This window comes from Tiliqua scincoides, chromosome 2 (genome assembly GCF_035046505.1).
Source record: "Tiliqua scincoides isolate rTilSci1 chromosome 2, rTilSci1.hap2, whole genome shotgun sequence".
Classification (NCBI taxonomy): Eukaryota; Metazoa; Chordata; class Lepidosauria; order Squamata; family Scincidae; genus Tiliqua; species Tiliqua scincoides.
In genome coordinates, this window is record NC_089822.1 from 173,209,295 (window position 1) to 173,225,998 (window position 16,704).

General features: G+C 41.8%; 1 protein-coding gene across 3 annotated transcripts in view; it reads left to right on the plus strand.

Annotated features, from left to right (window-relative positions):
* The first annotated feature begins 6,341 nt into the window (after positions 1-6,341).
* Positions 6,342-16,704, plus strand: part of TENM2 (teneurin transmembrane protein 2) — an 831,585-nt gene continuing 821,222 nt past the window's right edge. For all 3 annotated transcript variants that reach the window (XM_066618094.1, XM_066618096.1, XM_066618097.1), the window contains exon 1: positions 6,342-6,567. In XM_066618094.1, the coding sequence (XP_066474191.1) occupies positions 6,342-6,567 (226 nt within the window). The remainder of the gene's footprint in view (positions 6,568-16,704) is intronic.

Below are 16,704 nucleotides of genomic sequence, written 5' to 3' on the forward strand. Positions count from 1 at the left end.
CTTCTATTGAAATCTAGGGTTTTTAAACCAGTTTTTGAAATTATTTTTGGGTAAAGTTCCAGTAATTGTAAATTATGTTCAACTATTTGCTTTCTTGTATCAGAAAGAAAATAAATAGAAAAGGCAATGTGGTAGATAGGTCAATTAAAATGACTAGATGTCTTTAGCCAAGGGTTTGGCTAGTACGTTCCAGATAAGATGTTGTATTCAGCCACACAGCATTCCCTCCAGAAGTCCACCTCTTTTGGTTCCTTTGCTAATGTCCCCAGCCTATAAAATGAACTGTTATCATCAGCCAACGTTCCCTCTTTCTTTCAAGCCTTTCAATTGTTGTTGGACTGCAGCTGACAAGATATAAGAACTCAGTTATTGTGAAAGGAAGATCTGTGTGACAGAGAGAGACTGAGGAAGAGAAACTGAGGAAGAGAAAAATTGTCCGATTCTGCCTGTGGTCCCAACAGCCCAATCCTAACTCTCTGTGTGGCAATGCAGCAGCACCAACACAGCATCTCCATATCTCCAGAGGCTTCCTAGGGATAAGGGAACATTTGTTACCTTGCTCTCGGGTAAGCACATGGCAGACCGCCATGTCTGCTTGGACCTGCACAAGTCCACATTGATTTATGAAGGCAGAGCATGCCCAGGAAGGGGCTTTGGATTAGACTCCAATGCTACTGAACCCACCCTCTTTCCAGTCTCAATCTGTTCTCTTCAACTTCCCTGTTGTTGTCCCATTCCACCATCCCCACCATGTTCTGCCCTACCCCACTTCCCTCCCACCCCCTAGGCTTACTTATTGTACTGGCAGGTGTCCAGAGGCTGCTAGCTTGTGGTGCTGGCAGCTTGTGGCAGTGACCAGCCTGCGCACTGCAATGTGCTGTGTCTTGTGACTGCTGGAATGCACTGTACACTGCCAGAATAATAGTTCCAGCTGCATTCAGCTCCAATAGAATTAGGCTTCAAGTCTGCAAACTTGTGCACAGAGATTTGAGATAAAGTACCATTGAACTCACTGGATAAACATACAATTGTAAATAATCTGTTTACAGAAACATCTGGCTGCTCCTCCTGGTAGAAAAGAGTGGAAGGTGGACCTACTGTCTCTGCCTCACACAACTTGCACTGCCATGTGTTCATTTGCACCCCTTTCTTTATAACTTAAAGAAGCTCCTCAGCTCTTACCTGACGAGGCAAAGGCAGTCTGGAGAAATAACTTGAGTCACGTTTGCCTCTGTTTGCCTGACAACCTGGAAAGGCAAAGCCTCCCAGTTCTGCTTCCTGTAATGAGAGGCTTCATAGCTTAAAACTCATAAAAACTCAGTAAACTTCATAAAACTCAGTATGGGAGCAAGCAGGCTTTCATTGCTTGCTTGCTTGCAAATATCCACCTGTGAGATGGTGGCCTTGCATACAATCAAGGTGATAAGCCAAAGCCAACATTATGTGTGTCCATCAAAGTCCATAAAATCATTGCGTATGGGGAAAACTGCATTCTTCAGTCTTGGTGTTTAGCACGAAAGCACACAGGGAAACGATGCACTTCCATCCAAAGCATACTAGTAATTAGAAGAAGGAATTCAGAGGAAATGAGTCAAGAAATACAAATTGATTGAAATTTTGAGAGGATATAAAGTTGAGATCTGATTAGAAACTGAAACAGTTGTGGTTTTTAAAATTGATTACACTGTCATTTATACTTGTTTGATTTTTAGAAATGCAATCAATTTAGCAGTCATGGTCAAAAATTTATTCTAGAGTTGTTGCTCAATAGAAAGTACTCTCTAGTGATATGAATCCATTATACAAAATTGTTAAAGCATACTTAACATTATTGTGTTAATAATGCAATGATAAATTATTTTATCTATCTCAACAACACTGTAGCAGTAGATAATTATTCTTTTTATGCAACAGAGAAGAATTACTAGTTTACTAGAATTACTAGTTTAACTAAACTAACTAAACTTTCATCAGATGTCCAATTTTTTATTGTTATTGCTTTTCCCATGCATCTCACAAATTTAAACTCATAATGCATGTGCTCCTGATGCACAGGGAGTCTTTGTATATAGCATGATTGTCTTTCATCCATATACTGGCTAGACTCCAACTCACTTAACTTCCACCATACCCTGGGCCAGTTGCATGCAGTTGGACTGGCTTCACATTGAAAACCTCCTGTCTGGCTAGGATCTGACTCAACCCCAGAAGCAAACCTAGTCAACTGCTTGGGGTGCCAAAATTCCATATCACCTCTGCCATGGAAAGAAAGTGCCACTCCTCAACTTCTGGAGAAGATTCATAGAAACAGCTTGGCAACTCATTTATTCAAGAATCATCCCTGTACCTAGGGACCATACCTGAAAGCTTTCTGTTCACTCCTGGCCCTCCACAGCATACAGACAGTTGCAACAGTGAGGACATAAAGAAGAGATAGAAATTAAAAATGAGAGTACAGTATCCTGGTCGGATCTTGATGTGTTGCTGTTATACTGCTTAGCATACCAATGGGGAAGAGAGGAGCAAAACTGTAATAATCGTATAGCGGCAAAAACATTGGGTCGACTTAATTGATACATATGAGTATTAAATATGGTGTAAATGTTTAGTTATCAATTTCAACTTTGCAAATGCAGGTGGTCTGATGGAGAACACATGGATACTCCCCAGGGCCCAAAGTCCATGCTTTCTCCATGCCTTGAATATGCATTTCAGCATTATGGTGTTTAGGCAACAAATTCTGATGCAAAATCTCCAGTATTATGAACAAGTTTTGAATATTATAATTGTGCTGTCCATGCGCTTACAATTATATGAATATGCATTGAAATTAATCTGCATTAATTAGGCAAAGGAAAGATTTCAAACTAGAATGCTCTTTCAGTAATGTAAGGAAGGGATACACTGTTTTTCTTCTTTAGAAAATGATGGTCATTTGGCTTTCTGTTGCTCTCTGGTTTTTCTTATAGATGTGCAATATTCATTTGCATGTGCACTTGTTATGATTTTAAGAATTTACAGATTGTAACTTATATGCAGGCATCTTCCAGCAGCTGGTTCTCCTGGTTACCTAAATGGTTCCTTTTCAGAATGATACACAGAAGTGAAAAAACAACAGAGAGCACACCTCAAGAGTCACAGAGCCCAATCCTGAGCTCGGTGCTCCGGGGAGGGGGGAGACGTGGGGAGGGCGGAGAGAGGGTGAATGGGAGGTGTGCCGGGGGGAGGGAGCGGGGAGGCAGGAAGCAGGTCTAGTGGAGCTCTGCTCCACCAGAGCCTGTCTGTTCTTGCAGGACTCGGCGCCCTACGCCTTTACTTTACTGCTTACCTTTTGGTGGGCAGTAAAGTGAGTAGCCCCATAGTAGGGTTGCTTCCCTTACCTGGGAGAAGGGGACAAAAGTCCCCTTCTCCTGAGACACCGCCCCTGGCAGGCTGAGGCGTACAGGATGCTGCGGGAACCGTTCTTGGCGCTGCTGCAGCCATGCGCCCCGGCCGGCTCAGGATTGGGCTCACATTCCCTGCTCAGTCTCAGCAGTCAGAAGCATACTACTTTTGAAAGTGGTGGTTGTATTTTGGGATGTCTTGGCTGATATCGATCTCTAGGCTTATCACCCAACAATGATCCCAACCCCTCTTGTTGGAATCTCAGAAGACTGATCTTCTCCCAAGCTGCCCTCCCCACCACTTCAATGCCCTCTTCCACCCCCTGCACCACCTGGTGCAAACCTGCCTTGCTTGGTCAACAGAGGGACAGGATCTGGCGGTGGCAGGCCAATTCACATTTTTGTGCCAGTGCAGCCTGCTCCCAAGTCAGAGCAAACCTGCTTTTCAATACACTCGTGACACTAGCGCAGGGCACAAGTCTTGGTTAGGGTTGTGCTGTAATTGTCATTTGTTGAAGCCAATTGTGTGATCAGGTCTATCAGGCCATGTAACGGAAGTTAAAGGGCAAAAGAGTCATCATGCCTAGCTGGTAGTGTTGGTATCCTTCTCCCTTTCTTTTTGCTTCACTTTGTTACCAAATGAACTGAGATTAGACTGGGAAAAAGACAGGTTGCTACCAGCACCCAATGCTAAGAAGCCCAGAAAGAAGAAGGTTGCCTTGGGGAATCTGCCTTCCCAGATTAACAAAGAGTCCCCAAACTCCTGAGGGACTCCCCTTAGAAAGCAAACAATAGTAGCACACGACTGTCTGAGAGGTATGTCAAGCCCACTCTGGCTGCAATCCTATCCACACTTTCCCATTACAGTCAATGGCACTTACTCCTGAGTATACCTTCCTAGGATTGGGCTGTCTCTCCCTGGTCTAAGTGAACTTAGTCTAGTCAGGTAAACAGTTACAATACAGGGAGTCTATTAAAAGGTTGAGGAGTCTTTTGGAAGGGAAAATTAATCGGATAAAAGCAAGATGCTGATCAGTGAAAGGGGTGAGTTGGTGGAAAAGTTGACATGGAGATTAAAGGCAAGGTGAAAGCAAAATAAATCTCTGATGTGCCTATCTGGGTATATTCCCTTCCCTAATTACTCACCTTGTTCCAGGGTTCTGAACTCTTCTCCCACCCATGCAGCACCTTGCATCAACACATCACACATGAAGCAGCAGCTGTTTCCAACAGCAGACCTGGGCAACATAGGAAAGGATGAATTATGACTCCCCCCTTAGATTGTCTGTAGGCTACGCCCTGCATTATCTGTGCAACCTGCTCTTTGGGAAGCCCCCTGCGATCTTGACTTTCCTGCCTTTGAAAATGAGGTAGATTTCACAGTCCTATAAACTAACAGAGTCCATTTTTTGAGTGTGTACTGGATGATTGGAGAAGAAAGTACTCAAATTAAGTGCAGTAACCCCAAGATTGGAGTATCTAAGGCAGTGATTTTCAAACTTTTTAGTCTCACGGCACACTGACAAGGCACACAATGGTCAAGGCACACCATCAGGTTTTCGTCAATTGACAAGGCACACCATACTGCTGGTGTAGGGGCTTACATCTCCCATTGGTCCTACTAATAAATGACCTTTCCCCAAATTCCTGTGGCACACCTGTGGACAACTCGCAGCAGACCAGTGTGCCACGGCGCAGTGGTTGAAAATGGCTAATCTAAGGGATGACTCCTTCCATATCAGCCTATCAGTCCCCTAAGGTAATCTGAGGGGCCCTCCTATGCATGTGACCCATGACTGTGGCCATATTGATGGCTGCGCAGAGTAAAGCCTTCTCTGATAGCACTGCGCCTTTGGAATGGTTCCCTTTTCGATTAAGATCTATGCCCTCCCTTGGGGTCTTAAGACTTATTTTCCTAGTACCAAAATAGGGAAAATGAGTTGTAGGTTTACTGCCATGGTGATAGCATTCCAGAAATCCCAGCAGCTGGCAGTCATCATTTTTTTTTAAATCACCATAATGAAACCGGTCAGTTGAACACAATGTTTTGTACCCTTACTGTAGAGCCTGCTGAGGAAAAAATGGAGGTCACCAGGCACCTGGATTCTCAGGAGCACCATCACTGCCACTGATGGGACCATAAATTGTGTGGCAGTAGCAGTGAAATAGGGATGCTCTGAAGGCTTTTTCACAAAGTCTTCCCCTCCCCAGCAACTGTGTATCAGTCAAGTAGTTCTAGATTCCTGTTAGTTTTTGTTCAGGATATGGATTTGCGCAATTAAAAATTGAAAGTGAGTTGAAGAAGACAACAAATGATAGGAGGAAAATAAGGAATGTTAGAATACTGAAGAAGCACTTGATTGTTTTATCTAGAATTTAATTGTGCAACCTGTAAAACAGTACAAGTGAATCTTAATGCTTCATCCTTAAAACTTGATTGTGTACTTCACTTTTATCTGTACATTTCTTTCGAAGCTCTACATTTCAGACCCTCCTGCAGCTAAAAAGAAATAATTAAAGATGTTTCCAATCTGTTTTTCTTTGTGGTGTTGCAGAGCATGAGCTAATATTGCAGTGTCAAAGGATTGTAATGTTGTTACCAGCGTGTGTGCATAAATGAAAAGATTACAGTAACTTTATCATCTATCTTTAAATGCGTCAATAAAAGCATGATTTAAATAAAGCATAACTCAAACAGTTACATTTATTTTCTTTCATTTGTTTCTATTAAGGTCAATTGGCCATCTACATTTTTAAGGAATTTATGGTGTTGGAATCCTGCGTCCTTTTTTTGTTTGTTTTGTTTTTCTTAATGAAGAAATGTGGATCTAAATGAATATCTCCTTATTTTTACCCATTATTTGTATGTTTTGTAGGTGGTAAATTGACTGGTGTCTGCCTTAAAGCTTCACTTCGCTGAAGAAAAAATAAAAGTTAACTTTTCCCTGACCCAAAATTATGGATATAAAAGACCGAAGGCACCGCTCTTTGACAAGAGGCAGGTGTGGGAAGGAATGTCGGTATACAAGTTCTTCACTGGACAGTGAGGACTGCAGAGTGCCAACTCAGAAGTCTTATAGTTCAAGTGAGACATTAAAGGCTTATGATCACGACACCAGAATGCATTATGGAAATCGAGTTACTGACCTAGTTCACAGAGAGTCAGATGAGTTTCCAAGACAAGGTACGTTCAAAGACTCCATTGTTTGCCCAAGAATATTTATTGCAGCTTCAAGAGTTCATATTGCTAAATTCTACTTCACATTTGTACTGCAAGTTGTGATTCGGCATACAATATGAAATTCAGTCTCCATTGTGATACTAACTTGTGAATATTTTGGCTTCAGGCATATTCAAAATTACTTTCTGAATTCCCTTTTTAACAAAGCGATTAACAATTCAAGAGTTAACCAGTCATCATGTTGTCATATTCTTGACATATAACCTTGTATTATGTCACCAAGGTTCATTACAGGTATCATACAGACATTTCCGCTGCTTATTTCTTTGTGGGACTAACTGTACAGCTAAGATGAGTAAAACATTGTGATTAGCATATGGTAATAATCACCTATGAGGTACTTTGCAATTTCTACCCTATTTCTTACTGAAGTGTAATTGAAGTGTCGTGATTGTACACTTTTCTCTGACATTGTTTTGTCTCTGCAGTTGCTATACACTTAATTTCTTATAAAATAAAGGGAGGAGACCCATCTAATTACTTGCATGTTTGGGGGTAGTTTGAGATTGACATCATTTTCTTTGCATAGAGGTTTAAAACTTCTTGCAGTGCATATATAGGAGACATATATTGTAATATACATTGTATATTATATGTAATACATAAATGTAATACATATGTAATACAATATATATAATACATATATTGTAATATACAATACAATATTGTATATTGTAAGGAATATATTGTAACCTTAGGAGATAATTAATTATGCTTCCATGTTGTTCCTTTTGAGAGAGTTTTGTCTTGTGTGGTCCCTTGGACATTTGGTGGACCACCAAGGCTTTGTGACATACACAAAGCTGGACTAAATGGGCCTATGGCCTGAGCCAACAGAGTTGTTCTTACGTTCTTAGAGTTAGGGCTCAATCCTACCCTGCACTGGAGCAGACAAGCCAAGAGGCTTGCGCTTTATCCACCGCAGGATAGGGGCCCAAAGCAGCTCAGCCAAAGGCAAGGGGAAACTTTTCTCTGGGTAAAGTGCCTTTGCCCCTATGAGTCTCCTCAGACTTGTGCCACCTCAGGAGGAGTGGTAGCCACTTGAAGCCACTCTGAACTCCCCAGGAATGGGGGTTGGGATCCAGCATAAGTGCTGGATCCCAGTCCCGCCTCTCACTCCCCACCCACCCACCCGCTCCCAGGGCTGCCACCACGCGCCCTCCCCTGCCCAGGAATGCCTCCCACCTGTCTCCTCCCTGCCCACCCCAGAGCCTTGTGTCGACCCAGCCAGGCCGACTCTAAGATCGCTGAGGAAGCCGAGGCTTGTGTCAGCCTCTGCAGGCTGGCGCACCTCTGTCCACCGGCCCAGCTTACTCTTGGGGAGGTACAAATGTGCTTTTTGGCACATTTGCGACTCTCCTGCACCAGCACAAGCCCAAATGAAGGGCAGGATTGCATCCTTAGGGCGCAATCCTAACCCCTTATGTCAGTGCTTTCCAGCACTGGCATAGCGGTGCCAATGGGACGTGTGCTGCATCCTGCAGTTGGGTGTCACTCGCGGAGGCCTCCTCAAAGTAAGGGAATGTTTGTTCCCTTACCTCAGAGCTGCATTGCCCTTCTGTCAGTGCTGGAAAACACTAACGTAAGGTGTTAGGATTGCGCCCTTAGTTATTTAAATAAAATGAAACACAGCTCAGATTTGTGACATAAAGTTTTGGACAATCTGGCTATAATAACATGCAGTCATAATGGAGGAAATTATGGCTGTGCACACTGAAACTCTCCTAACATTGGACTTCCCAAATCAGATGCTCTTCAGTCATATAATCCTTTATATGACTGATCCCAAAGAAGTTATTTCTAAAGTTTTTTTTTTTTACCTACTTAATACAACTCAGGCAATGGGTTTCTTAAGACTGTCTTTCCAGCAAGTGAATCCCAGAAGCTTATATGGCTCAATCTTCTGAAGGAATATTTGTTCTTCTAATTTTAACTTCCAATTTTACCCCATTACGCATAACTATAAGCCCCTTTACACCCCTCTTTTAATATTAAATGGGTGCATGTACATAGTTCTGATTAGAACTATTAGATATTTTAAGGTTGTCCTATTAATTGCATTTCTTATGAGGTTTTTATTTTCAGCTTGTTAAATTATCTCTAAAACTATCAAATCATTTATTTTTGTTTTCTAGATTTGAGCCCTGCTATTTCTCCAAAGACCTCAGAATGGTTTACAGCCCAATTCTAACTAAATTCTCTTGCAGCAATGCAGTGATGCCAGCATGGCTTCTGTTGCACCCCATGGGGGAATTTTGGCTGCTAGAGGTATCTTCAGGGTAAGAGGACATTTGTCTCCTTGCCCTGGTGTAACCCTCAGCAACCTCTATGGGTCAGCTATATCACTGGTGCAAGTCTGAGTTGGTCTGTGCAGAAGTGGTGGGCCCAGATAGGGCGATAGGATATAGCCAGTGCCAGCAATCCTGCACCCCTCCTGGGTTCACTCTGTCTGCCCCATCGTTGCCCTTTGCCAACCTGTTCCACCCCCTCCCCCTGCCCCGTTCCAGACTTACCTGGCCTGGCAGGCAACTTTAGCTTTACAGTCTTTCTGCACTGTTGCAAAGCACTTTACAGCGCTTTTATGACAACGCAAACCAGCGGAACGCATGTTCCACCAGCTCTACTATTGCATAGATTAGGCTGTTCGCCTCTCAGAATCCACGTGAGACTGGTTAGGCTACAAGTTTATAAAAAAATAGATTTTTCCAGAAATTACACAAAAATATATTTTAGCAGCTGTAATTCTCTACACACTTTCCTGAGAGTAGGTTGCATTTAACTCAGTGGGGCTTGGTTTTGTGTAGACATGCATTAGGCTGTGTTTAGCATGTTGGACTAGGATTTGGAATTCCTGGGTTGGGTTTGGATCTTTGCTTGGCCACAAACCTGTGCCAGAGGTACCACTGGCTCAAGTCCTCATGGACTTGTGAAGGCAGATCAAGCCCTGGAAGGGGGTGAGGATTCAGTGCTACTGCTGCCAAACCCACCCACTTCCTGGACCCAGTCTGCCCTCTTCCCTGTCTCTGTCATCTCCCCATTCTGCCCAACCCCTGCCCCATTCCACTCCCTTACCTGGGGCATCCCCTGCCCCATTCCACCTCCCTCCTGCCCCCTGTGTGGTCTTACCTGCATTGCGGCTGTTTCCAGTCTGTTGTCATGCAGATAACATTGTCATGGAACACGTGTTCCAGCAGCATAACAAGCACCTAGAATTGGGCTGTGATTTACATGAGCAAATTTATTCCAAGTCTGAGTGGGTATTTCAGTAGAATGTTGATTCTGCGAAAAGTAAATATGCATTTAAAATGTATAGTTCTAAATGTAATATTTCCCTATTTGGCTGCTATTCGAAAGGCTCTGATAATGTTTGTCATTATACAGTCTGAAATATTTTTCTAATAGTTTTCCAGTTCTGTTTAAAAACTCCTTACCAACATCTGTTTGTACTTGACCAGCACAATATAAAACAATGCATTAAGTTTGTAGAACTTCTTACCTTAATAAAAACTGTGTCAGGAAAATCAAGACATAAAAAAATCTGTAAACTAAATTCATAAGAAAATTATTGACAAGGGCAAACAGTAGCCAGCAAGTACTCCCTTTCTTTTTTTCCCTGCTATAAGTTACATTATTTTACTCTGTAACTTGTATTTTATGAACATATGAAGTTTGGGCAGTTGGATTCTGCTTTTCATTATTGGTCTGAGAAACAGAATTTGATAAAGTGGAAAAAGTGAAGTGAAAAAGGACCTTTTAATCTCTGGCACTTGATGATGCAGAAGATCATCAGATCTCTGGCGTTTGATAATGATGAAGAAAGAATACACCGAGGACCCAATTCTATACAACTTTTCAGTACTGATGTAGCCATGCCAACAGGACGTGTGGTTCATCCTACAGCGGGAGGGCAGTCATGGAGGCCTCCTCAAGGTAAGGGAACACTGGTTTCCTTACCTCAGGGCTGCATTCAGCTGCATCAGTGCTGGAAATTTGGGTAGGATTGGGCCCCAAGTCTTCAACTTTCTTCCTGATTCCATTCTGGAGGTTTGTCTCAAAGTTGGAACAGATGTAAGTCAGAACAGCTGGCTCAGCATCGTTCCTGCGTGAAAGCACCAGAACAGAGCTTGTGCAAAAGTACCAATGGGGCATCTGTTACTTGAGATGTTCGTAAGTTGGGCATTCATAACTCGGGGATCTAGAGCACCAAAATCTATTTTCTGGCATTTCTCTACAAATTAAAGTCAAGAGCATATTGTATGTGTGTGTGTGTGTGTGTGAGAGAGAGAGAAAGAGAGATTATTAGAGGTGAAGAATATAGTATGGTCTGCCACTTGCATAATTTGACAAAAAGGAAGTCCTTTGTTTTAGGGAAAATCAAATTGTATGTCTTCTGAACTACAATTTCTCTTTTTAAAAGTACTCTTTACCACCATTAGAGTGCAAACTCTGCTTTATTCTAAGTGTACTAAAGTATTGCAGAATCACATATGTCAAGCTAGCATCTGCTTATTTTTGCCAACTGTAGCAATTTGCCTCAGGATGCAAAATTAGGTGCTGACAGAATAACTTGGAGTTTAAATGAGGTCACATTTATTTATTAGAGATGCTGAAATGGGCGATCGGCCGAGGTATCAGCCATGCCTGCAGTTCAGCCCACACATTAGCTATGAAGCTCTTTCGGTAAAACTCCTGCATTTTGTTGGCCTAAACTAAAAACTGGCCCATCATGCAATCCTCCTTTATCCACACAGGCTAAGAGCTTGCAATGAACCTGCTGATAATTAATAATGATAATATCAATTTCTTACAAGGGAAAGAACACCAGTCTTTGCTAGAAACCTCCCTTCTGCAGTTCATACCAGCACAATAGCTTTTAGCCCACATACTTAGGATGATGTGTCCTTTCCATCTAGTGCCTTGTTGGGACTCAGGGATGGTGTTGGAAGAGAATAAATATTAGCAACATTGGCCAGATCTACAGAAGTCATGAAGTCTTATGAATGTTATTGCCAGCAGCATCCTCTTCCATTACAGCTGTTTTGCTGAAGAAAAATGCCTATTAGCCCACTGGGCAATAAGTAGAGTATGCTAGGACTATGTACTTTGACCATAGAGTGAATCGTACAAGTTGAATATTAGGGGTCGTTTCTCACCTCAGTTATTTATCACCAAACAAGCGTACAATGCTCCCATGTTTTTAGATCAGGTCCAACCAAAGCTCTTCTAGTGCCTGAGGTAGAGTGCAAAATATCACCATTTACATCCTTATCTGGCAGCACATGGCACCTTGCCACACCAAGTCCCATCACCTGCTTCCACCGTTCCACTCCTCCTCCCACAGCTGGTGAATTTGAAAAGGGGAACTGAGCCTCAGTACAAATACGCAAAGTTTCATGTGGAAATCAGCATGGATGTAGTAGAAGTTTGGATGCAAAACCACATAGGTTTCCTCTGTTCGTTGTTTTTTTTTCTCCCCTCATAGAATAAGCAAAGTACCTTTTCACTTACTAATCTGTGAGTTGGGAATCTTTCACGTGGGTTTTGAGCATATGGCTTGAACATTCACATGGTTGTTCAATAACTGTGAGTTTTGAGTCTTCAAATGAGGTGAGATGGCATCCTAGACTGTCTCCCAGAAAAATCTTTTTTGCCAGAGTTGGCCTTCCTTGTTCTCTTAGGTTTTTCACAGCTGCCGTCTCCTCCTCTTGCCTGGGAGGAGTAGGAGAGATGGAAGTGAAAGCAGCTTTTGATGGTTTGCTCTGTGGATCTGGGGGGATACCGCCTTCACCAGAGATCCTCCTGTCTTGGTTTTCTCATGGGCATGAGGAGAGTGTGCTTACTCTCTAGCTAAAGTTCTGAAAGGCTGAGCTCAGCCCCCCACCCCAACAGTATGTGGATGATGCAGTGTAGCAAGCCATGGGCTTGCTCCCATGTGAATGGGTCAGTCCTTGGTGCATACTCTGTGCAGCTGAGGAGGAAACAGAAATCATGCTGCAATCCTGAGCACACTTACAGCCCAATTCTATGCCTGTCTACTCAGAAGTAAGTCCATTATAGTCAATGGGGCTTACTCCCAGGAAAGTGGATAGGATTGCAGCCTTAGTAATGCAAGTCCAAGTAATCTCAAGGGACATGTATGACTAATGTGTGTTGAAGGCTGTAGTGTGAATGCCTGGTGCAGGCTGACAATGTAAATAAACATAAATAAACAAATCCTGCTCTGCCGCTTTCCCTACCGCATAACTTGCAGATCCAGGAAGTTTAATACTCTCAGAGCGCAATCCTAACCACTTATGTCAGTGCTTTCCAGCATCAGGGCAATGCATCAGGGCAATGCAGCTCTGAGGTGAGGGATTCGCTTAGTTTGAGGAGGCCTCCGTGAGTGACACCCAACTGCAGGATGCAGCACATGTCCCATTGGTACCGCTATGTCAGTGCTGGAAAGCAATGACATAAGGGGTTAGGACTGTGCCCTCAGAATATCAAACTCTCAGGGGAAACTTCCATCTCTTTTGGCAAGTGAGTGTTGCTGGGATATGTGCAGACACAAAAAGACCTCCAAAGGATGATTAACAATACTGGAGGAGGGATTAGTGTGGTTGGAGTGAACATGTGGTTGCAAATCCCGTGTGCGTTGAAACTCACTGCCATGCTCATAGATGTAATTTTCCATAAATGTATAGTGTTTACCTGAGAGAACAGGTATGTGGAAAAAAATGAGAGTGGGGGGTAGTGCATTGGTAGAAGGTGGGTGGGTATTTCCTCTGCAAATTCTCCACCTGGAATGACCAGGTCAGTCATCCTCATAACTGGGCAAGGCTTGTATCATATCCCTGTTTTCATGACTCAGATTCAGCAGTTATAATTGAACCATGATCTCCATTCAGCTGTTTAAATTGGCAAACACCTGTCACAATTCCTGAACATGTTTCTGCTGCTCTTCCATGTCCTTCTCCTTCCATTTCTTCATATTGCTGTCTGCTTTGACCATGTCCCAAATGGCAAGGGAGAGCATTTGTACTCATTTCCTGAAAATCTTTAATCATTTTTCATGTGTTGACATAAATTTAGCTTCAGTTATTTTCAGAGAACCTTCTGATTTGTATTTTCAGGACCCAAAGAGTGAAATTATAGTACCTTGTTGTTGCCTGATTATCTATATAGGAAACTATCACAGATTCAGATAAAGTCCAAGAGAAAATTCTCTACCCATGAGAATTGAAAGGAAAACCTCCTTTCAATATCAGAGTTAGAGGTGCATGTTTTATGTGTCTGCCTGTTGTTTAGCGCAATGGGGATCTGAAACAGCAGATGGTACCAAGAACAGGTTTGAATTGCAGGAGATTAAAAAAGTACTTATTCATTTGAATGGATAGCCCACGGCATTCCGAAAGCTCAGGATGGGTAAAAATGGTAATAGGCCCCTACAGTTGCATTGCATACAGTCAAATAGCTGTGAAGGGACCATCAATTCCCCATCCAAACAGCAGCTCAATCAGAAAGACAGCATAATGCTTCAGGTTTTTTGAGTTCCCAAATTGTGCAAAATTATGTTTAGTGGGTCCCAATTGTGGGTCAGCCATTGAGAAATTCTCTAAATGCTATTATTGGTGAAGTATGCTCTCAGCGCTCCACCACTGTCAGGATGGTCTGTGCACCATGCCATTGATCAAGGTACTGTAATGTCTTGCTGGAGAGACTTTTATGCTTTGTGCGAGTTCCCTTGAGCAAGGTAATATCTTGCTTAGGTAACAACTTGCCTAATTTATCAGAAAAACTACCAATTTTCAGTGGACATTAAGCATATTTAAAATTGTACCAGTTTTAACATGAAATTACTTTTAATTTCTGATATATTTGAATATAAGAGCATTGTAGGACCTGCTTACAGAGTACTGTAAGAATCCTGTGTGTCCTGTTGGCCTTTTTTTCTTTTTACATACTCTTTGTTATTTTTAGGACAATAATTTATTAACTTTTTCAGCTTTTCTCTGCTGACACAACATGCAGAAGTCTGACCCAAACCAAGGATTTTAGATAAATTTTGCTTTAAGATCCATATTTTAGAAAAGTGCTTCAACAAGATGTTTTTATTTATATCTGGATGCTGTCACTCAGCTTTAGTTAAATGAATACCTGTATACATCTGTGGATTTGAATCAAATGACCATAATCCTTATTGTTGTGTTGCCTGAATCTGGAAGCGATACATTCATTCATATTGCTTACATGCATGTACTTTGCAAATTAAGAGTAGGGAGTACATTTTGTACCCTGCATACCTCTTAGTATCGATCGATAGATTACATGTACTTTTAAGCGTTATGCTTCCATCATCATAATTTTCTTTCTAGACAATACAGCACACATTAAAAGGGTTTGAAAACCTGATCTACAAATTCTTGCAGTCTACAGTTAGTATTTAACATGTTCGCATTTCATATGTAAAGTGTTTCTACCTTAGCAAAAGCCAACATGCTTTTGATTGACCTTTAGTTGACATGCAAGTTTCTACTGATTATCCTCTGTTGTGTTGACTGGCTATACACAGCTTGAAATCAGACCCAGTCTAGTAATAAATCTCTAGTAATAAATAAACTATGAGAATAAAAACGATATGCTTCAAGATTTTAATATATGCAACAAACAGAATTATTTAATTACTGTAATAGTCTTTTCTAATTTCTAGAATAACTTGATAAGAGAACAGTAGACAATTTTTATAGTATTTCCTCTTACATGGAGACAATTTCAGTGAAGCATGACATAATAATGTTTTTATAGTGTTCTTGTCTTCATCTTTTCCAAGAAAACATATGATTTGCCATTTGTTCTAATTTTTTTTAGCCTATCTTATAGAGATGATAAGATCAGGGAAGCAACTGGCAGTGGTCTTGACTATGTACTTTAGAGTTCCATGAAATAAACATTTGTGCAATTTGTGAAATGTGATATATTATGCAGTAGAGATGCAAACTCTGATGTATACCGTCATGATTCAAGACTTCTTCCATTAAATGTCATTGTATCATTTAGCAGCTGAGTAAAGGTCAATGGAATTTGTATAAATTAAACAGAAATGCATACATTAATTACGTTCCTAATGTATACCATCCTAAACCTCCTCATAGCAAGCACAAGATGCAAATATACATCACTCCATACATAAATCCAGATGATGTTCACAGGGTACTAAGCAAAGGGCATGCATAATGCTTTGCTCTTCTGGATCTCTCCACTGTGCTGGTACCGCTGCTGTGCAACCAAAGTTGCTGTGCAGTTAATAAGATTTTGAACCCCATTCTATCTAATCTACATAAAGCCACTGGGAGAGGTTTTCCAGTGATTGTGGTGTGCTGTCATCAACTATTGATATCTTGCCCTACCTATTCTTTTCCTGTCTGATTTCAAAGTTGCAGTGAAAGTCCTGAACTAGTGTCTGGAATCTGTAATGGAGTGGATATGGACTAAAACTTAGTCCAGACAAGGCCTTTGAAGAATAACTAATCCAGTGTACTAATACTGTGTATAGACTCTTTAGGACAGTGTTTCTCAAACTGTGAGTCGGGACCCACTAGGTGGGTCACGAGCCATTTCCAGATGGGTTCCCATTTATTTCAATAGTTTATTTTTAATATATTAGACTTGATGCTACCATGGGATGTGACTGCATTTGGGGAAATGTTACAGACCTATACTTTTAACAAGCTACTATGTGGGGACCTGGACCATTAAGGACAATGACACCTGGCTTCTCTTACAACCTGCAAGAAAGAGACAACGCACGCAAAACAGCTGTCATCAACATGGAGCTGAGCAGACTGCAGAGACACTTTGCCAACAGACTGAGGCAAAGAGGCAAAGAAGGAAGGCCCACAGCCAGGGAGACAGACCAGGGACACACTACACTTGCTCCCAGAGTGGAAGGGATTGTCACTCCTGAATTGGCCTTTTCAGTCATACTAGACGCTGTGCCAGAACCACCATTCAGAGCGCAATACCATAGTCTTTCGAGACTGAAAGTTGCCAACAATAAAAATATGTATATTCTTTTAACAATGATAGTAAATGGCACTTACT